At 42.3% G+C, this 23,203-nt stretch overlaps 1 protein-coding gene across 7 annotated transcripts in view; it reads right to left on the reverse strand.

Moving 5' to 3' along the window:
• LOC146835261 (uncharacterized) overlaps positions 1 to 23,203 on the reverse strand; it is a 339,148-nt gene that overhangs the window by 303,783 nt on the left and 12,162 nt on the right. For 4 of the 7 annotated variants that reach the window (XM_085602842.1, XM_085602839.1, XM_085602841.1 and 1 more), the window contains exon 2: positions 9,802 to 9,916. In XM_085602842.1, the coding sequence (XP_085458968.1) occupies positions 9,802 to 9,867 (66 nt within the window). In that variant the 5' untranslated portion in view covers positions 9,868 to 9,916. Of the gene's footprint in view, positions 1 to 9,801; positions 9,917 to 11,498; positions 13,823 to 23,203 lie in introns of those variants that run through there. The other 3 variants (XM_085602837.1, XM_085602835.1, XM_085602836.1) reach the window with 3 other exon arrangements.

Raw genomic sequence — 23,203 nt, forward strand, 5'->3', positions numbered from 1 at the left:
CCACATGCCATTATAAAGGATTTTTTTAAATTGACTCATAAGTCCAGGTCATCCATAAATGTAGTAAAATTAAGAACTAAAGAACGGAGCGAGTTAGGCGTGCAGCCCATTAAACACCGCATCGTCTGCGTACAGAAGAGTGGGTATGGGTTTACCATTTATTAAGGGTACGTCTGGTTTAAACTTTGCGAGGTAATTACTAAGCCCATTTATGTAAGTAATAAAGAGCAGGGGTGCTAAAACGCACCCCTATCTAACGCCTCCTCCAATTTCAATGGGTCCAGACAGTTCCCCGCCTACGCCTATTCTCACTCTAGACTTTAGGTCCGTGTGTAAAAAGGCTAAAAAGTGGACCAGGGAGATATCCAATCCGTACTCTAATAAAATAGTCCAGAGTTTGGACCGGTTAACCAAATCAAAGGCGGATGACAAATCCATAAAAGCTAAATAAATAGGTGCAGAGCGGGCAATGTTGTATTTATCAATAATTAATTTAAGATTAAGGCATTGTTCCACTGTGCCGACCCTTGATCTGAATCCTAATTGACAGGGGGATAATATCCCAGTTTCCTCTGTCCATGTAATTAATCTATTGTAAATGACACGGCCTAATATTTTCAGTGTATTGTCTAGCAATGAGATTGGCCTGTAATTTATAGGATCAGACCTATCTCCTTTCTTGTAGATTGGGACTATTATGCTAGTACTCCATGTATCAGGCATTGTTGATTCGGGCAGACTATTAAAAACATTCACCAATATGGGTGCCCAAAAATCAGGTTGCCATTTGATGAGATCTATCGGAAGCCCATCTGGGCCAGGGGCCTTATTTGCCAAGGCTCTGGGCGATTGCCTCCTCCACTTCTCCTATAGTTATCTTTAAATTGGCAGAGGTTTCAGGGATGTTAGTAATTGGACCTTTTACCGGGGCGGCGTAAATGTTAGAGAAATGTAGTTCCCAGGAACTAGCAGAAATATTACAGCTAATTGGGGTAAATTGTTGGCCCATGTTCCGGAGTTCTTTTACTGCTGGCCAGAATAAATTACTCGATTTCCTTCTTGCGGTCAGGGCCAATGCTTCCCAACGTTCGCCCAGGAGCGTAGATCTCCTTTTCTCTAGGGCTAGTTTATAAGCCTTCCTTGCCGCACTTACTTTTGCTCCAACTCTAGGAATTTCTGTGAGTGTCTTGCGTAAGTTCCTGTTTGCCACAGAACAGCTGTGGTCAAACCACCTGGGATCTTTAGGGCTCGGAGGGGCTTGGACCATCAGCATAGTCCTAACTGTGGCACATATTTTACTAAAGTGTGTTATGATTAACTGGCCACTAGTTGTTTGATCTAGGCAGAGATCTATGCACTGCTGATTTTCCCCTAACAAAGATCCCATAATTCCTGCTTTGTCTATGCCTTTCCATTTTAACCGCAATTTATCAGTGGTTACACTTAGATCTTTAGCTCCCTGCATTGAACTGTAGACCGGTTTTGGTGCTAGTTTAAATGTTACAGTTACAGGGTTGTGATCCCCAAAGTCAGTAGCTACTGTGTCAGTTTCCATTATGCGATCAGCCATACCCGGGGAGACAAAGATGAAGTCAATAGTGGAGGTACTAGCTAGTCCTCTATGTGTGGCTACCTGCTGCTGCGATAATTTTGGTCCATAATCCATTATATTACTAAGGATGTGGTCATCTAAAAGAGCTCTCAGTTCCTGACCCCTTTGATTGGCAAGGTGTCCATTTCGCTGTTCTGCCAGCCATATATTTCTTGGGAGCTGAGCATTAAAATCCCCAGCTACAACAATTTCAGGCCCAACAATTACCCCCATCTATCAACTAATTTGGAAATGAAATTAGACAGTGCTATAAAATTCTTATTTGGAACTGTTATGAAATCATTGTTGTAAAAATTTATTAAAACAAAGGGGTTTTTCCGCTTATACTCAATGGTCTGTATGTTAACATTGTCAGTCTCAATGGTCCTATGATTTCCCCCGGCCATTATACTGAGACCAATAAACAAACCACCAACAGCCCGACCATGTTGCATTTTACGCGCTGGTATGTTATAGCAATGGAACCCATTGATGTGCAGATTATGTGGCGCCCAAGTTTCTTGGAACATAATTATGTCGTACCTTGTAATTAACTCCACCCAGTCTTTATCCTTTAGTCTGGGTTCAAGGCCGGCAACGTTCCAACTAAGTATTTTTAAATCATAGTCTTTATTCTGGTTTGTTTTTGGGAGTCTTATAGGTTCACGTGTGTATGGAGGTAAATCTTTGGGTGGTTTTTTATGGGTCGATGATTCATTGGTGGCTGCCAGTTGCTCTGGGTGTTTCTTAATCTCGTCCTGGTCTCCAAAAGTATTTATGAATAATGAATTGGAGCTGGCTAGCCACTCATCTACTGAGTTCAAGGTTACCTGGGCCTGTTCTTTGATTATTGCACTACCTTTTAGTTTAAGTGGGTTAGAAATTGGTAGTGTCATAGTCTCTTCAAAGGGTCAATCCACGCCCTCTAAACCTTGGAAATTGAAGGCATCAAAGCGATTATAGATGGGTACCCTGTATTGATTATCATAATAGTCAAAATGTCCATCTTCGTATATGGGTACGAGGCGTGGGTTCACTAAACGTCTGTCTTTGAAATTTATAATAATACAGTCACCTTCATAGTCCTTTTGTCTCTGTCCCACCCAGTTTAGTCTTCTGACATGAAGTATTTGACCTTTTAAATATGGGGGAATGGGCCTATGTTGAGATAGCCAATGGCTAACCTTATTCTTCAGTTCAATATAGTTTTCTAACTTGCCCTCTCTTAAAGTAGGTACTCCTATCATGACCACGGTGAAAGGGTGCGATTCTGGTGGTAGATCGACACATGTGCTCTTACTAGGTGGCCTTAATCTCTCAGGTTGTTCCTGGGTGGCATTAGTGTTGTTACTGTTGTTACCGCATGATCCCTTGGCTGCCCACTTACTCCCATCCTTCCCAATGGTGCGCTCAATACCTAGATCTCCGATCTGTACACTAGGGAGAGGTGGCGCCTCTTTAGCCCCAGCCAAGCTCTTTTGAGGGGCTATTTACGACTCCTTATGCCCGTTGTTTGAAGATGTGAGTCGCTGGGGTAATTGGGTATGCTTGCTAGTGCCCGACGCATCTCTCAGACTGTTCTCATTATTCCATGAGTGCCCTGGCTTATCATTGATATTATTTTGGCTCTGTGTTTGAAAGGACTTGGCAAATTTCAACATGATTTCATTATTTTGTTGTTGAGCTTTTTCAATTTTCTCCAGCCTTTCCCCTATTATTTTTACCATTTCATTTACAGGGAGCATGAGCGACTTCATTAACTGTTCCATTCTAGACATTAAGTTCTCCATACAAAAATTATTAGTACTTTCCTGGTTACGAAGAACAGTATCAACAGTATCCTGGCATATGTTTCCCTGAGTAACTGTTTTCTGTGGTTGATCTATGTGTATTGTAGGTTGTGCTGCCCTGTTGGTGATTCGTAGCGCAGGGCTCACATTTCTACCCTGCCCTGATCCATGTTTGGGCCTTGCAGTTTTTGATTTTACCCTTGATTTGTTAGCAGCCCTCGCCTTTCTTTTGGGTTCCAGCTTGTATGTACGCCCTTTCTCCCTCAGATAATTACATGTTGAGTTAGCTTTGTCGGGTACGTTACTATCTTCATTAATGATACAGACATCCGTCCCTTCCTCGCCTTCTGAGATGTTAATAAGTGGTGGAGATTCTATGTTCATCTGAGTGTTTGGGTTCGCTGACAGCCTACTTTCCCGACTTATGAACTCAGGGGGGGAAATTTGTTGTGGGGGTATTGTTTGGTTTGTCTCTGTTACCGGGAAGCCAGCAAATGAGCCCATAAGAATGGAATCCTGTGAGTATGCGGTAACAATGGAGGTATTTGCACCAATGTTTATGCACTCAGTTGGTTGGGTCGATACACATACTTGGAGGTAATGAGAGGCGCCTTTCGGTATTCTCAATCGCATTGACCACAACTCCTATGGTCCTTTGGAGCATTCTGTCTATAACGGTAATGCTAGGGAGTGTTGTGTTGACCTGGGCCTTTTTCCTGGAGTTTGAGCGAGTTGCCATTGGTGTACACTTGATCTTACTCATATTGTTCCCACTTAATACTTTTATGGGTTTTAGGATGGTGCTATTCCCCTATAAGATCTAAACTTCGTATAGGTGGAGTATAATGGTTTACAGATGAATTATGTCAACAATATAGTCACCCCTTAAATAGTGCAGGTAAGACAGTAAGAAGTCAAAGAATTTATAGTTCTGATGTCTATAGTGGGCACACAACTAGGGACCCTGGCCCAGTCCGATCTAATTGGGCCACAGGGGGCCCGCCCTTTGCCCGGTACCCACACGTTGTTCCCGCAACGCGGGAGACAAGCAAGGATTTAGCGAGCTTCCAAGTACATCAACAAAAGTCTCAGGGACCGGCTTCCGGTGCTTCGATGCCTAAAAGATGGAATCCTCCACACAGCGGCCGCAATATGTTTGAAAAGCGGCGGCGGGAGGAAAGTGCGGCAACAGCACACAGGGCGGTTGGGGAGGAACACAGGTAGGATAGTTCAAAAGGTCCCAATAAGAGCCACTGGCCCACAACAGGCTTATCTGCAACCCCTATCAGCTCACAGGTAGTAACAGCTTATATCCTGTGGGGCAATGCCAGGTGGTATGACCAGGCCTAAATGGGTCAGGTAGCACAGAGGCAGAAATATTGCAAGAGCGCCTAGGGGTTTATGGAGGAGAAATGAACAATGCTGCATCGGGGGTAAATAGATACATGAAGATAAATAGCATAGCCATACAGCCACACCACTAGCAGCACTTACAAGTCAGGTGATCTGCGACAGATGTCAGAGAGGGTGCCCAGCCCGGCCTCGAACGGTCCTCGACGGGCAAGGACGGGCCCGCCCTTGGCCCGGGCCTCGCCCAGGCGCTGCCCGCGCGCGTCCCGCGCTGCGGGGCAACAGCTGATCTTAAGTATCCCCGCGGCGCTGCCTGATGATGTCGTCGCAAGCGCCCACTGCAGGGGATGCTGGGAACTGTAGTTGTGCAGACCAACAGAAAGCCGTTCCCCTCACGGCTATGGCGGGATTCGCTATGTTGAGCCGGCGGCCGTTCCCCTCACGGCAGGCGGACAAGCCTCTGAAACGTGAGTTGGGCAAGATTAAATCTGAATGCGCGTCCCGCGCTGCGGGGCAACAGCTGATCTTAAGTATCCCCGCGGCGCTGCCTGATGATGTCGTCGCAAGCGCGTAAATTTACCCAATTATGTTTAATTAAAAAAATTAAGGAAATCGTATAAAAATGAGATTTGGAAAAGAGAATATAAGGTAGATTTGTGGATAAAATTGCACCATGTAAGTAATACAAATAATCTAAGAGCATTTTGGGGTATTATTAACTCTTTGGAACATGGCAATATGAGAGCTAGTAGTGCTAATATTTCAGCAATAGCCTGGGAGTCTTTTATTCCTACCCTCTATGGGACTAATACTGCAAATTGGCCAAACTCCATTAATGACGCATGTAACCCGTTGTCGATAATTAATATACATAATGAGAATAGAAGGCACGAAAATTATGACAATCAATTATTAATATTTGAGACACCGCAGGTGGACATAGTAAAGTCACTGATAAGTAGGATTAAAACAAATGGTGCCCCTGGTCCAAATGGGATCCCGAATGCTGCTTTTAAAGCAAGAACAGACATATGGTCAAAATTTCTTACCCAAATCTTTGAAGACATCGTAAAAACCAAACTGGTCCCAGAAACCTGGCAAGGCAGCATAATACATCCTATTTATAAAAGTGGCCCTCCGGAAAACCCAGCAAACTATAGGTTAATTGCCCTAACGGATGTAGAGGCAAAAATGTTTGCAACATTATTACTCAAAGATCTAGAGGAATGGGCAACTACAAGGAAAATTATCCCAATTTTTCGAACTGGATTTCGTAGGAGAAAATCAACAATAACGAATCTGCTGATACTTACCTTGTTGGCAGAGAAAACCAAATATAAAAAACAAAAACTTTTTATATGTTATGTAGATCTAAAGGCAGCTTTTGAATCTGTTCCGCGTAATCTTCTTTGGGCAAAGTTATAAGCATGAGGAGTACCAAAAAATCTTTGAGATATGATCGTACTATTGTATACAAATATGTGGGTACAGGTCAAAGTGGGGGATGAAAGTAGTACCACTCGTCGCCCTGAAACATATAGTGGCCTCAAACAAGGCTGCGAACTTGCCCCATGTCTTTTTAACCTTTTTATGGCCGACTTATCTCATCATTTACATACTGTCAACGCACACTCACCACTCCTTGCAGGCCAAAGTGTAAAATATTTGCAATATGCAAGACGATACCATTCTACTAAATCATACGCAATAGGACTGCAAAGATTGATAGAGTCATTTGATCAATATATATTGGCGAATGGTTTACAAATAAATACCAAAATACCAAAAAAATTAAAATTATGATAATAGGACCAACAAAATCAGATAAGACATTATGGAAAATGAAGGATGTATCTATTTAAACAGTAAAGCAGTAAAAAATACTTAGGAGTTACGCTGGATGATAGAATGGCTTAAAAACCAGAGAGGGGACTCAAAGATTATCTGTATGGATGGGTTTACTAATATTTATGGTGAATAATAATGAAATGTAATGTTTATATTCAGTTATGAACGAAATACCTTTTTATGATAATTTATGTTTTTCTAACAGTTATAAAGATATGTTAACACTTCCTCATTTATCTTTAAGGAATGTAAGAAATTGCCCTGTTTTATGAATTGTGTTGTTTTATTGTAATGATTTTAATTAATCGGACAACAAAGAATATATATATATATATATCTCCTGTAGTTATTTCCTTACAATTATGGGAACCCAATTAGTTTTTGGTTGACAGTGGACATCATTACTGTTAAGGATAATCTTGTTCTAGTACCCTTTAAGCTTACCCAGTGCACCCAAAGCACACCATGGAATTCCTCTCTGATAATACAAACTAGATCTTCATCAGGTTATAAATGAACACCTAAGACTTGAACAGGAGAGATATTTCTCTCTCCATCCAAAAACACACACTCGTTTATCAGCATTATAAATCTTAATCCAGGCTCCCCGGTCCTTGAACCTTACATTGTCAGCAAAGTATCTTAGGAACTCTATCCTGCAACCATCAAAGGACACAGCTCACACATCCAGAGGCGGAAGCTCTTCAACTACCTCCTTAACCTTCTGATGAAAATAGTCTTTGGTAAGAGAGATGAATGGGAAGATTGGGCAGCTATAACCCCCAAGTCCCCTTCTGCTGTGTCCATGTCACACATGGGTGGCCTTTAAGTCTTAATCACCATCTGTGGAATTATTATATGGCCTTTAGGGTCATTGTCGACATTGCTAAGTTAGCATGAGCTCTGCAGCCATGATGCTGCTTTTGCGCACAATACTACATGACTATTTTGCAAGACTGTGCAGTTCACATGAGAACTGTTTGCTTTCTGCGTTCTCTGCCTGTTCGTGGAGTTTAGTCTGAACACGAGGTCAATAAACAATGCCCCTTGTTATTCTGCTCTGGTCATTCCCTAGCACCTAGACAAAACATGCTAACACAGCTGCGCTGCTAGAAACTCATGGCTATGATTATGGGGATGCATGTTGTTCAATACACACACTTGGAGAGGGACCTTTCCAGGGAGAAGAGCTATGCTGTTCCTATGATGTAAAACTTCCATCTAGGCACTAAGGTATGGGGTCTGCTGACTAAGCCCAGAGATCTTCCTTTATATAATAAACTTCACCTTACCAATGGGAGGGTGGTTGGGCCTCATAGTCCTTTTTCCACTGTCAGTATATGATGACATCCCCCTTTATATTCTATGGAATTGTAACAATGCTAACTGTTTTAGGTTTATGCATTTTGCTGCTGGTAGTGGCTCGTATACTGCATTATAGAGCACAATAGTTAAAATAACCATTTTGAACTATAACAGTGACTCCGACAATTCTTATTGTGGACAAGTACGAGTGAGCGAGCGAAAGGGAATGTCTTGCTTCCGCGATTCCGGAGAGTCTGGAGTGTTGTGTTCTGGGTTGTCTAATCATTTGTAGCTTTATGATTACGTAGGAGAACGAATGAGACACTATAGCTAGTCGATTTTGGGTACTAAGGTGGTAGGAAGATTCAACCCCTATACACCGAGGTCCTGTTTTCCTGCGCATAGTTCGGTGTATGTGCAGAATCATCTGCTACACCTGCTGCAAGTACCATCTTTTTACATTAATGACAATACTCTTCTTCTTGAGCTTCACTCTGGTTGACTTGGGCTACTTTATTTTTAACAGATTTTATATCCCTGCAAATTAAAAAAAAGTTTGTTCTTCTGAATGAAGGAAAACGCAACCAGCTGACGAAGAGCAAGGCAAGGTAAAGAGTGAGTGCAGTGGTGCTCAGAGTACGATCAACGCCTGAGACCAATCTTGTCGCCACTTGTTGCAAGTACAACTATAGGTAAGTATCTTTAATACAATGTAGGCAACACCACACACTCCACTGATGTCTCACAAATGTCACTTTTGGTTGTTCGAACATACCAGCCAGGGTTCTAAGGGAACATACTAAATAGAGAAAGTAAGATGAGGTAAAAGAAACAACAGGAATAAAGGCATAAAAACAAATATTGCAACATAGTTGTATGACCATTTAAAACATAGCCAAAAGTTCCAAAAGTTTAAAAAAAAAAAGAATAATAAAAAGGTGCCTCAGCAGCTACATCATTTTGTAGGCATGTGTATATGTAATTCTGCATGTATACCAAAAAGGACCCATAAATTAAAAAAAATAAACAGAGGTAGCGCAAAAGCATTATTTTACTCCTCACCACGAAAAAGAAATAAAACTGCACACATGAACAAAGGATGTTGGGCTTTGGCAAATAGAGTAGCAGGTGGGGGAAAGTAAAGGAGAGATGGCAGTGGAGAGGTTAAAGTAGCACTGGAGGAAGAACAACAAGAGACAACAGTAGAAGAACTTGAACTAGAAAGTACCACAGAGTGCGGGGGAGGGAGGAAGTTTGGCATGGGAGAAGTACAGAAAGTTGCTGGAAAACATATGCACTCTCATTGAGTACTTAAGAAAAAAGTAGTTCCCTAAAAGTGAGCAGAGGAAGGACAGGAAGGATGGAAGTCGTTCAATCAGGGAGATGGTAAGGGGGCAATGCTCCAGTGGAGGGACAAACACAAGAGAAACAAGGAAAGCTATTAAATAGGATGCAAGGAAATGAGAGTGACAATAAAGCCAACTAATGATAAGCAATAGGTAAGAACTTGTAAGTGTTTGGTAAACTGATAATATGTATTTTGCAACCAGACAGCAAGTGCGGTCTGGTAAGCTTGGCCTAAAAACTGGCTGAGCTAGGTCTGTTTGTTTGTAATCAGTAAAACCCAGAGAAAAGGAGATTGTTTCAACAAAAACAAGTGTTGGTATGCAGCTGAGAGACATTCCATGAACGCTTTTTAGATTTTAAACAATAAAGAAAATAACTTTTTTTTAACATTTTGACAAATTGAGCTGGTTCGCAATATATGTGTAGTGTAAAGAAATTTGTTCAGTTTAGATGTTATTTGAATACTGTGTTAAGATATGATGGAAACAGATAGCAGTGTGACTAACGGCACCACAGATGGTGGGAACTGTTAAAACTACATTATGTTCGGGTGACCACAGGTTTGCTTACCTTAATAGCGGCCACGTTGCTGTCTGTCGCAGTAAGGATGGAGTTGATCTTTGTATCCCAGTTCATGGCCTCCAAGGTGACCAGATGTGCGTGGTGATAGTTGTTCGAGAGAGACCTGGACAAGAAAGAAAATGTCAGTGTCAATTTAACAGTCGTAATTATAGCCCTCAACATTTTCTTTTTCAGTGATTATTATTCTTTTTACTTCTGTGCAACTCCACTGAATTACTACTCAAAGCTAGTGATCCTGGTCTAAGCAATTTCCACGAGTTGAACTTCAAGCAAATGTACAAATACAGAAACAAATATACATCAAACAAATACACAAATTATTAAACGTTTTCTATAATTGAGAAACAAAAAAAAACATTAAAAAAATACACTTTAATGAGTAAGATGAAGGTTTCCAAAATGTCGTTTTATTATTAAAAAAACAAACGATATGCTAGAGTCTATCATTTCACTTTGTCTTTTTGTACCCAATACATTCTCTCAGCACCAACCAGGACCACCAATCATACGTGCTAGTTTTGTTTGCCGAACATGCGCTGCTCCCACAAATCAAGCAATGGACACCACCATAATTTTTTGCTTCCGATTTCAAATTCCTTCACATTTATAGAGTTTGATAAAAATGTAATTTTACATTTTCCTTTTTTATGTAGGCATAGTTTATTAATATAGCCTTATAGCCCGCCGTAGCGGGCTATACCGGCTATTAAAGGCCCGCTGCAGCGTTAAAGGCCCGAGCCGAAGGCGAGGGACTTTAACAAAAGCAGCGGGTCTTTAATAGCGGTATAGCCCTGCTACGAAGGGCTATAAGGCTATTAGAACATGCTGCCACTAGAGGGCAGAATGTTCTAACAAATTAAACAAAGGCTTCTCGAAGCTCGAGGGGATTTAAATCCCCTCGAACTTCGAGAGGCTTTTGTAAAACATTGGAATGTTGCTCTGCGGGCCTTTACCGGCCCGTAGAAGCACGGAGCACTCCATTGTCTACAATGGAGCTCCCAACATTCCAATGTTCTAATCTGCTCTAAAAAGGCGTGAAAACACAACAAAGCCTCCTTAATAAGTACATGGTCTTTTAACTGTGAAGTGCTCGGTTGTGGCTGTGTGTGTGTCCGGGGAAGCTGTCTCACCTCGGGCTGACACAAACGACGGGTGGCTGAAGCCCTTTCAGCACAATGGTCGTTGTGCGCCTGACTATAGCCCACTTTCCTAACGGTATCTTTTTTCAGAGGCACGGTGCAGCCGTGTGCCAAGCAGAAAGTAGAGAGTGTTTTTGTTTAGGAAAGCTTTCTTAAACAAAACAAAGTGGAAAACAGGTTGTCTCTTTTTTTAAAAAAAGCCATACGCTTTCCTTTAGCATTTATATGGGGGAATATCACCTCAACCCCAATGAATTGGGTGCCAGCTTTTCCTCCTGCAGTTAGTGCACATTTGCTGGCCAATTACTGTAACCGTACCAAACACATTTATTTATCCCGCATCTAGCCCTTCATATTTAGGTTTCCAACGGTTGCACTGTATACTTTTGTGATCGGAGCACACATGCAGGCTCAGCCCAGCCCCACCTTTGTGGGACACACGTGCACAGTAATAGGAAGGCATAGAGACAAGTAATGTCTGCGTTAGTATCAATATCGTAAATGTAAAAAAAAAATCAACGCTTCTCAGATGGTGCACTTGCATACCTGGTCATTGCTCGTATTTTTCCAGTATGCAGTCTGCTCTTGGGCAGTCTGGGCCACCTCTCTATTATGATATGTTCCTGAAAAAACACAAGATTGTACGTGACAAAACGTGACTTTGGCAGTCTGGCCTATTATCAGTTTAGTAAGCCAGTTTATCATCACCAAATTCTTGATCACATCCAGCCATTGAAATACCCGTAGTGCTTGACTCCAAAACGACCATGCGATGGTGTGGCACATGATGTTATACTGTTTTTATATTATTGTCATTTCTGCATTTGAAGCAGACGTTTCATCAAGCGGAGCTGCACGTAAGTTGTGGGCTCTGGTAATGTTTCCACAATACGCTACATTTAAAGAGATTACTCATTGGGCTCCCTGCCTCCAAAGATTGATGCACGCATTATGGTTTGGGTCAGTGGCGTGCCAGCCTTCCACAACAGCAACCTGCTGATTCATGGGCCTACTAAAATCAACATAAAAAACTTAAAGAATTGTTGATGTACATGATGATCATTAAACAAGATAAAGAGTGTTTATACAAGGTGAATCATAATACATATAAAACATCAAAACCAAATAAAAAATACAAGCATCATATCGGGAGAGTTTTTCTAACCCACGTACATTTTTTGTTGTGTTTTTACTTTTGACCTGGGAGCTGGATATTGTGTATCCCAATTTCACCAGTGCTGGGGGAGTCCACACAGGCACCGGGCCTGCGCAGGGCCTTTAAAAATAAATGGTTTTAAGATCCTGCCAGCCTGCAAAGAGTGTGGCATTATGGTATCGACATAAGGCTACTGATGGTTCTTACAAATCATTTTCATTGAACCTGCTACTCAGACAACAAAACCAACTTAGTGAATGACCTTCTTAACTACCAATAATCAATATCAGGCTAGATTTTGATTTCTTTCATTTTTTAATGCCGTTCCTTTAGTTCCCTCTTTTTTCCCCATTTTTCTCTTTCCGAGTCACTTTGAGGACAAAGGGCTCAAGGCCCTCTCCCTTTTTCTTGTCTTTACATATGTTCTTGTTTTGGGTGATGTTTCCTCTCCTTCCCCTTAAAACCCTCTTTTTTCTCCCCCCAGCCTCTCCTCCAAGTCCCCTTTGAGTCCAACCTCCTGGCCCCCTGAGATTCCTGCTGCTCTCTCTTCTTTCCTCTCCAAGGCTCCTCCCTCTCTTTCTGTACTTACCTTCGCTCCTTTCCTCTTTTCTTTTCTGCTCCATGATCCTCTGCACATCTCTTGTACAACCCACTTCCTCCTCGTGCTGTCGTCAGCAAGACCCAGGAATAGCAAGCTGACGGTTACCATTATTCCAAAAATCCATCCATAGAATGCACTGGTGACCAGGTGACCTACGGCAGGGGTCACTCGGGGCAGAGCGCAGGTCTATAATACCAGACAGGGCAGGACACATTCATTCCTCTCCCAACAGCACTTCTATCCTCCGTCTACTGCACGCCGAGTACGGCAGCCCACCATGTCTGTTGTCATCCAGGCCACTGGAATCATGCGACGATTCTGATGCCGCTGCGTTTTTCGCATAATTATATATTTGACACATAATTGCGGGAATCTCTTCTGCTCTCGTCTTGATGTTATTGAAAGCCTGTATGGCACTTTGTGTACCACCTACTGGGTACATTATTAGGGTGACCAGATTCTCAAAACAAAAAACGGGGACAGGTCATAGACATAGAAGTAGGACTACGGTTTGCAGTAACCATCGACATAAAAGTAGGACTATTTGACAGCTGTCATATAGAAAAAGGACTACAATGACAGGTCCCTCCACAGACCGAGATGAAGCATTACAGACAACAAATCCGCGGTCTTTTATTGGCACCCCTCTCCTTTACACAGCAGCATTAGTACTTTTTATTACATTTACACTTTTAAGGACTATAGCATATATTTGCCAAAAACCAATAAAACATCACAGGCTAGCAAACGCCAGATTTACTAGCTTTATCAATGCTTGTTTCTATAGCTACGCGTCAGCACCACGTAAAGTACAACTCACCAATGTTGCTTAGTTGCTCATGACAGAAAAGCATGGGAGGTAAACTGCGGAATGCTAAATTGCCAAATGGCAGCCATGGACCAATGTAAAAAAAAACACTTCTCTCCAGGTATTACTGCCTTAGGGTCTTAAGGGTCGCAAAGGCTGGCCGACCACACAGTCCTTCCACATTTGCGTGGTCACTGCTAGGATGTCATGTTACCTTACTGGGGTATGTATAGTGCACTCTAGCCATTGGTATCATCTCATAGTGCAATAGTGTGAAGACCTGAGCAAAAAGCTCGAGCAGCGCTGCTCGCCTCTCCCACAGGCGTTAACCATGCACCTTTAAGTCCTTTCCAGCTAAACAGTTTGCGTGATCTGAAAGGTCAGTCAAAAGGTCAAGTCATAGCTTTGATATGGAGAACACAGAGCATGCATCAATTGGTTAGGAATAAAACATGCAATGAGCAATGCATTAATCCTTGCACGGTATGCATCAGCGCTACTGAAAAGTTTGTATGGCTATGAATACAAGCTACAGGACGAAGAAATATTGTTTTATCCAAAGTAGAAACTTTGGCTGACACGATGACCTAGGTGGCGCTGCGTTTAAAATGTCTCTGTTCAAAGGATTTCCCTTCTTGCTACAGCGCTCACCTCAGTGACGACACATGCCGTAAACAGTGCAAAGAGAGCATGCACGCGCATGCTCAACCGGAACAATGAAAAACAGGGACATTTCTGTGTTTAACCTGGACACTGTTTGAAAACAGGGACATTTGAGTCACTTGGAGAAAAGTGTCGGGACACTTCTCCAAAAACGGGGACCGTCCTGGGAAAACGGGGACGTCTGGTCACCCTATACATTATACAGTGTGGGTACTACTTAAATGCTGTTCTTTTCCTCTCGGTTTGCTCTCCACTCTTTGGTACCCCACACGATTCATGCCTTCAGGTTACCAGCTGAGCTGCCCTGCTCTGAGATTGCTTCTCCCTGGGCAGTTTATCACCTTTGTTATGGTGGAGGATTACTCCACAATTCCCCTCTTCATGCCACCATCCCATCTCCATGTTTGCCGTCTTCATATGCTTAGGCCATCAAACATGTTAGTTGTAGAAACATGTGCCTGGGCACAGTGAGTTGCACCTGGCATCGTGGCTGAATAAACAATTTGCAGCGGTGAATAGAAAGGGCTTTCTCTTTTTTGTGCAGTTTTAACTTAGGATTCATTTTCTCTTTCTAGATGTCTGCTGTAACTCGAGTTTCTTTCAAAGTGTTAATTATTATCTACTAGTCAGTGCATTAAAATATTTGAACCCTTTCCGATCTCTGCCGGTGCTGGTGTGTGACACTGCCTCCAGGAGCGGCACAATCAGTGTGTTTGTAGCGTGGACCTCTATCTCTATCCTCACGGCACTCGGTCTGTACTCTGACCGAAGAGTCTAAATTAGGTAAAAAGTCATTTTATTGACCGAAATTCTTCTGAACCAAAATCTTCACACTATTCTAATTTAGCAATATGCATCTTCAAAACAGTTGTCCACGTAACAGAAACCGTTCTTTTGCTCACTACATTTTGAGTTATTACTCTACATCATGGGCAACACCTCTCAACATATAATTAACTCATAAGATTTACAAGCAGGATATTTCATTCAAACTTGTTTTATAAAACGAATTGCACATTAAATACAAGATCAATACTGTTGTCAACAATCAAATCAGTTACCTATTCAGATTCATGTACGAGAGTTTAAGCTATTGCCATTGTAAAATGCCTTAAATGTATCTGTTTTCAAAACCAACACATAAATAAAAGGCATTGTCATTTACAATGCCAATAGCTCTAACTCTTGCAAATGCGAGACCTATTGCATTGCAAATGCTTGATTTTGTTAGGCACAGGGAGATTAAGTGATTTGCCCAGAATCACAAGATGTTGAGCGTCTTTGCTGAGACTCGAACCATACCCAGCTTCGAGGTCGACCGCTCTAGCCGTAAGGCTACATCCTCTCCCTCTTCTGGGAGATATTTAGGTATGGTCTTTAGTTTTGCAGTCTATATTTATCAGTGTTCATTTTGCTTTACAGTATTGACGATGGATTCCTAAAATTTTAAAAACTTATGGTAAATATACACATCATTTTCAGGATCCCTCCCCTTTATAGTGTAAACAAAATAAATGCAATTTGTGAGGTTACACTCAATAATTATTAGTCTACTATCATAATCACCCCCACAAACTTCACTCCCACTTTCACCATTCCAAAACCTGATCTTGCTGAAGATAAGAACACCTTACCAGGTTTGAAGCCTCAAAACTGAGCGTAGAACCATGCTCAGCCGCATCAATACAGTTTAGGCCAGACTTTGGATACAAGTCCCTCCTAAATAAACTTCCCCTAAACTCTGAAAGACTGTAATTATTGCCCCATCCCTAACATATGCAGTGGGGCATAATTCTATAAATCTGACCATAAAATGGGCGAATAGTTCCGAAGCCATTGTCCAAGCAAGCAGACCTCTGTGGTGCAAGTCTCTCTCATGGGCTTCTGGTTGTTGGTCACAGTAGACTCACAATGCAAAGTAGTGAGTGATACAAAGGCATGGAGATAGGAATCTAGATTATAAGATGTCCAGCCACATACCTGAGACTGCAAGGACTGAGTTGAGCATAAAAAGTAGGGAAATGTTGAAGACAGCAGCAGTCTGCTGATCCTTTCAATGTCTCTGCCCTCCTGCCAGCCTGTTACAAACGTTTGGGCAACATTTGGTATGAATAAGAGTCGCCACGAAGAGCTACTTCAATAATTTGACACTGTGATATCTGGTGAGCTCTCAATTAATGATCCAGACAAGAGAATAAAAAGGGGGCTTTGAAGAGTGCAGGCGAGTTCTCCACTTTGGCCACAATGTACCGTGTTACAGTCATACAAAAGCTGCTTAGTCTAGACTGACTCTGGTTTCTATTTTCCAAGAATTTTCTCTGTCAAGTTCTACAAGTTCGCAAGCACAATTTAGTGCTAATACTACATCTGACCGGAATGAACACTAGGAATTTAGAGACTTTATTAGAAGCCTAACGTGCCACACTGGCTAGTACGGTGTGGCATTATCAGCACACTCAGATTGAGTGTGGGTAGTTGTGGCTACATGGAGTGTAGCAGGAGCAATGGTCTAGTCAGAAGCCCCCCCTCACTATTTTCCTCCCCTCTAAGCTTTGACCAATGTATCATCGAATCTTTCTGGAGTTGTAAGGTCATACACTCACATATTTTTGTCCAAGACACCTCTCTGGCACAGTTGCTGTATGCCATTTTAATTTCCACATCAGAAATTATGTTACAAAAATAAATATATATGCATTCTATCAAGAGATCAGATTACACGATTCAAGTTTTGACACTAAAACGATTTTTTAAATATTATATACACCAGAGGTTTCAATGATTGAACACCACACCATCCTTGGGTTTCATACAATGATAATTTACGGTGACCCACCATTTCTTCTTTAGTTTTCTCTGATCTCTGCTAGTGATGGAGTGGTGATAACAACTGGCATGTTATTCCTGTTGTGATTTTCTACTAAAGTTGACTAGTATGTCGTCTTTGAATGGAATGGATGCAATATAAAAAAAAGAAAGTCGTAGGGAACCATTATCAAAATGCCAGGTGCAGTTGTGTTTGAGTCATAAAACTGAAGAGAAAATTAAAAAGAAATTAAATAGGATACAGCAGATAAAAATGTGTAATTAGTGAATGTGTCTTATGTCAATATACTGTTACCAGAATATGTGTGAAATTCTTTTATATCAATAATCATTACATCTATGATGTTCAAGCAATGATACGTACGGTGTATATGGTTTCCATATTTTTCATGCCAAAAACTTCAATCTTGTTATTTGATCTCTTATTCTGGGATTACTGTCCTGTTAAACCCATTATCTAATTACAGGGCTCGACAAATCTTAAAAATCTTACTTGACCTGCAGGTCTAGTGACTAGAATTTTCTACTCGACCGAACATCAATGCACTTGACACACAAATTGGTTGCATACAAATTTTCTTTAAAACATTTGCAGCGCCGTTGATTTATGACCATTACGACATGATCGAATTTTTTAGCCTCATTACTATTCTCACTGAAATGTTTTTAAAGTTACGAGCACGGCCTTGGATAAACACTCTCAGCAGTACTCGGGTACAATACTGTACATTAAACATACTAGAGTGTGGCCCCGGATGAATACTCTTAGCAGTACTCAGGTTCAACGCTGTACCTTAACATACTAGATTACGGCCCCGGCGACTCAACATCCTGTCATTCTGGGCAAATCACTTAATCTCCCCGTGCCTAACAAAAATGAGTGTGTCCTTGTGTACCATAACTGGTGCTCATGTTAAGCACTCCAATACCTTCGGGTCGAGTAAGCTCTATATAAATCTGTAAAAAAAGACACTCTTAGCTGTACTCGGGTACACCGCCGTACCTTAGAGTACGGCCCCAGATAAACACATGCTCAATGGGTCCTGTGACCTCAGTGACAGAGTCACTGTCACTCTATGGTGTGCTGCTTCATAGGCCTGCCTTCAAGACTGGAGGTGAACTTCAGAATTAATTGTGGTGTACAGGCCTTCAAGGTTAACCTAAACTTGCCACTGCTAGGGTCCACCTGCTGGTGCCAAGACACCAGTGCTTTCAAGATCTTGTGGTACCTTCTAAGGTTTAGCATGGGAATGTGCTCCCTCAGGGAGAGTGGTCTGGTGGACTGGTCATGAAGACTGAACCTGGTTCCCCAGTTCCAAATTCAGCAGCTCTGACCATAGTGCCACATCCTCTCCTCCACTGAACACCATACTGCCCCATTGAGAGAAACTTGCACTGCACTGACCAGCTATAAACACCTGGATGCGACTCAATTCAAATTACACACTAATTAGGAGCAATATGCTGACCAAAAAAAAAAAATTAGCAACATCCTAGAAAAAGCAAACACTCAGAGAATGCAATATTAAGTAAAGCATGTGAAATGTAACTAGGAACAACATGGTTACCTTTTTCTTTTTACACTCATTATTCAGAAATTAGTGAGTGCCATTGCCTGAAAAGTTAAGTCCATGACTACAGGGTCCAGAAGGGGCCCGTTTCAATGCCCATTGCTTATATCCTTACAAAACGTAAGCAGTGTGGTTTAAAAAGACCACGTTTGTGAATACAGAGCCACAGTATGCATTTTGTTTTCCAATTCACCCATCAAGCAGGTATTTCAGTACCTCCAGGAATAGTGCACTTTCCCACCCAGGAAAAACAATGTTGTTCAAAGAGCTAGGAGAAAACGAAAGTAGCGCTTCACTGGCAAACACTGTAAAGTGGCGCTAATGTGTTTAGGGGTGAATAACTCAATCTGGATTATCTGGCCACCTTGCAACCACTCTGTCTTGCTTTAGTTAGTTAGTTTTTTTTCTCATATTTTGAATGTTTTATTTCTCTCCACCCCGAGGCTGCACTTGAAATTGAAAAATGTCGGAAAAAGCCGACGTATCCAGCAAGTGTTTTTCTTTTTTGGATCCATTTCACAAGGGAGCAAATGAAGTCTAGGTTTTACTAATTGAGCATGAGGCGACTGTAAGAGAGGGAAGAGAGAGAGGGAACAAAAAGGGGGTGGGGGCAGCTGCCAGCGGCAGGGGAACTAGACAATGTATATGTCTTCTTTGGGCACGAAGGAAAAGACAGAGTCCTTTTCCTTCTCTGCCCGTTTCGCCCGTACTGAGATCACTTAGCAGGTTAATGTGTGTAGGTATTCGGCCGGCTGGCTGGGAATGAAGAGCTCACTCGCCAGGCCGGTCAAGTAGGCCTGAAAACTGTCTCGCCCTGAAAGAAATTGACTCGCAATTGCGAGCGGGCGAGTACATTTTTCGAGCCCTAAATTAAGTCTAGAAGAACCAGAACGTAAAAAAAAAAACCTGAACTGGATTACCTAATCATGCACCAAAGCACAGCACTGAAACCGCCCTGATCGCAGCCAGCAACGAATTTGGAACCCTCCTCAACCAAGGAGAAACAGCAGTTTTGATCCTCCTCAACCTCTCAGCAGCCTTTAACACCGTATCCCAACACACACTAATCGAAAGACTCTACCAAATTGGCATCATAGGGGACACTCTCAGATGGATCACCTACTTCCTCACCAGAAGAACCCAGAGGATCCACCTCCCCTTTCACCGTTCACCTTTGAACCCAAGGAAATCACCTGTGTTGTCTCCCAGGGCTTGTCCCTCAGCCCCACGTTCTTCAACGCGTATATGACCCCGCTGGCCCACGGTCTCAACTTAAGTTCCTACGCAGATGACACCCAACTCATCCTCTAACTCACCGACGACCCCAACACTACCAGAACCAACTTCCAAAGATGCTTGACAAACGTTGCTGAATAGATGAGGAACAACTGCCTGCAGTTGAACACCGACAAGATGAAAGTACTGATCTTGGCCAACAGCAGCAACACATGGAAAGACTCCTAGTGGCCCCTCAGGCCTAGGATCCGCACCCAACCCCCCGAACCACGCCAGAACCTCGAAATCATCATTGACAACAAGCTCAACATGAAATCACAGATCAACCACCTGCTTCCTCACTCTGCGCATGCTACGTAAGATCTTCAAGTGGCTAACCCTACACACGAGATACACCATGATACAAGCCCTCATCACCAGCTGACTGGACTACGGCAAAGCTCTCTACGCCGGAATAGGCGCACACCTTCTACAGAAACTTCAGACCATACAGAACGCCACAGCTAGACTCATCGTCGGCCTTCCCCTTTGAACCCTCATCAAACCCCACCTCAGGAAACTCCACTGGCTCCCCACACAGAAGAGATGCCAATTCAAGCTGCTGACCCATGCACACAAGGCTCTACACAACCAAGGACCCGCATACATTAACCACAGCCTGAACTTCCACCAACCATTGAGAAGACTACGTTTCACCTACCTTTCGCTTGCCCATACTCCCCACATCTACCGAAGCAGAAGTCAGGGACACTCTTTCTCCCACATCACAGCATAGACCTGGAATAGCCTCCCCACACACCTCCAGACCATCACCTCACTTTCGGAATTCCAAAGGGCTCTCAACATGGCTGTTTCAAATAAGCTTCCGGGGCCTGCAAGCACCTAAGTAGCCTATTGGATGATTAGCCGGGCTTTATAAATCCTGATTGATGGAACTAAGACACTTCAGAGCTCTGGATTTTCTTCATCATCGTATTCGCAGGTCACAATCACCAAGTTTACAAGCTTATTGCACCAAGATTTTTTTTTACAGCATAGTGCTTTCATTTGGTAAACAAATATGTTCCGGGAGTTTTAGTCATGTGTTGCTTCCAAGTAACCTGCTGGACTAAACACCAGATAACATACATGCTACCACTCTTGATTTAGGCGGGATATTCCTGATTTTTAAGACTAACCTGAATTCCTTATAGCTTTCTTCGCTTAAAACCTAATGTGGACAGAGCATTCCTCCGATCTCCGGGAGTAGCATGCTACCTTCCATAAAGTGTGTCAACGCCCCATCAGGAGAGGCAAGCCTTATAAAAATCTAATTATAATAAAAATGCAGTACAATCTGCTTACACGTGTCGGCAAGCACATAACTATGACTTCTAACTGAAAAAGCTACATTGAATTAATTGTGTCCTATTGACAAGAGTTATGTGGCAATGCTAATATCCCAATGGCAGGTGCACAGCATTGGACCTCGATGTAGCTACTAATTTGACTAGAAGGCATGGACGTTGATTTACATAATCAGCTGCAACCCCTAAATTATGTCTATGCCGGAGCCCAACCAATAGTTTTGCAAACATACTCCGCAACCAAGTTCTTCCACTTCAGTTCCAACTCCTACTACACTGAACATGCTCCTTAACTTGATATACATGTAGTTATAAATCTCCTCCTAGTCAGAAATAGTCATCCGGGTCTGTTTTATTTTTGTTTCCTACCGGTCCTTGTAGATGAGATTTTTCCATTTTAAATATAGGACCACATAGAATACACTGAGTGTTAAGTTGAAGAGGACTCCACAAAAGTAAGGTTTCTGGAGTTAATTTATTCCATTCCAGGCACCCACGACCGAGAGCTCCCGATGCGTTTGAAGGTCTACAGCAACTGAACAAACATTCACAGAGTCCTCACACATCTTTCCACCTTCTGATTGTGTAACACCATTCAAGTAAATACAAGGCATACATATACACAGAGCATCCGCATGCAACAGAAGCACCGGGGATGCTCTAATATTACAACTTCTCCCTCCTTTTGCAAACATTAAATACAAACGAGCATAAAAACAAAAACTGATAAAAGCTGCGAGGCGCAACTTCATATACATCTGAATTTTAGCAATCTATCCCAAAACATAGTCATCAAATTTGCACTGCATTTTCCTTTGATGACAACTTACCCCAACACTTGGCAGAGACCCATTGACCTCTTGAACATATGCCTTTGTGGCAGCAGGGTGTCATCACCAATCAACTGAGTGACGTGCTATGAACAAGTGATGTCCCTCGCTTACACACACTGAAGCATCTGAAGATGAATCCTGCAACCAACTGGGACAATCACACTGTTCAACCTCCAATTTTGTCAACTTCTTCAATGAGCTTGCCTGAGAGTCAGAAAGACGCACAAGTGACCTCTTGTTCCACCAGCCCCTTTGTTCCCAAGAAGTGCTGACCATTTGCTCACATTTGTCACTTGTACTGGAAAGGAAAACCTTGACAAACCTTTAGATACTTTTGTAGGATTTCTGATAAGGACCCAATCATTTATTTCAAGAGCCACATTCTTAAAACCTTTGCCAGCACCCAGCTTCACCTTCATGGCATGCTGCTTCTACATCACTTGGGAAGCAACATGTTTACCATCTCTACTTGCACTCTCAACAAGATGTCGGTTCTGCAAAAATTCAGGACATAAATCTGCATGTACTTTTCCTTCCCCTCAGAAGAATTAAAGGTGGCACACCAGTTGTGCAGTGCGGTGAAATATTTTACGACCAACTTTGGCATCAAGAAATTCTTGCACATCCTGGCATGAAGATAGAACTATCTGTATCCCTTCCTACACTAATTTAGTTGCCCCCTCAACCAAACCATCGCAAGTCGGGGAATACAATGCAACTTTGAAAAGTTTTACGTGGTTGGCTGCTAAATATGTGCACATTTTGTGAGACACAAAGTGTGTCCCATTGTCCCACTCTATCACGGAGGGAGAACCTTCAGTAGCAAACACCCTCTTCAAAACCTTAATCGCATTGACGGTGCTAGGTGCATCATAACACATATGGTATAGCCATTTGGAATGATAGTCAATCAACTAAATGAGGAATCTGATGTTACTGGGCAAAAAAAAAAAAAAATCAGATGGACCTGAAAAATCCAGACCAACCTTGCTCCAAGGTTTGTCCGGAAAAGGGACAGGGTGAAGGGGAGTATCCATCAACTTCCACCTTTTGTCAGAAACAAGACATTCAGCACATGAATCTATACAAAACTTGAACTGAGCTTTTAAGGAAGGCCATCAATAAAAAACAACTTAATAAGTTGACACGTCTTTAATATACCTAAGTGGCCACAATGCGCAGATAATATGCCCTCTAAGACTCTCTGGAGG

This window comes from Triturus cristatus, chromosome 4_2, assembly GCF_964204655.1.
Source record: "Triturus cristatus chromosome 4_2, aTriCri1.1, whole genome shotgun sequence".
NCBI lineage: Eukaryota > Metazoa > Chordata > Amphibia > Caudata > Salamandridae > Triturus > Triturus cristatus.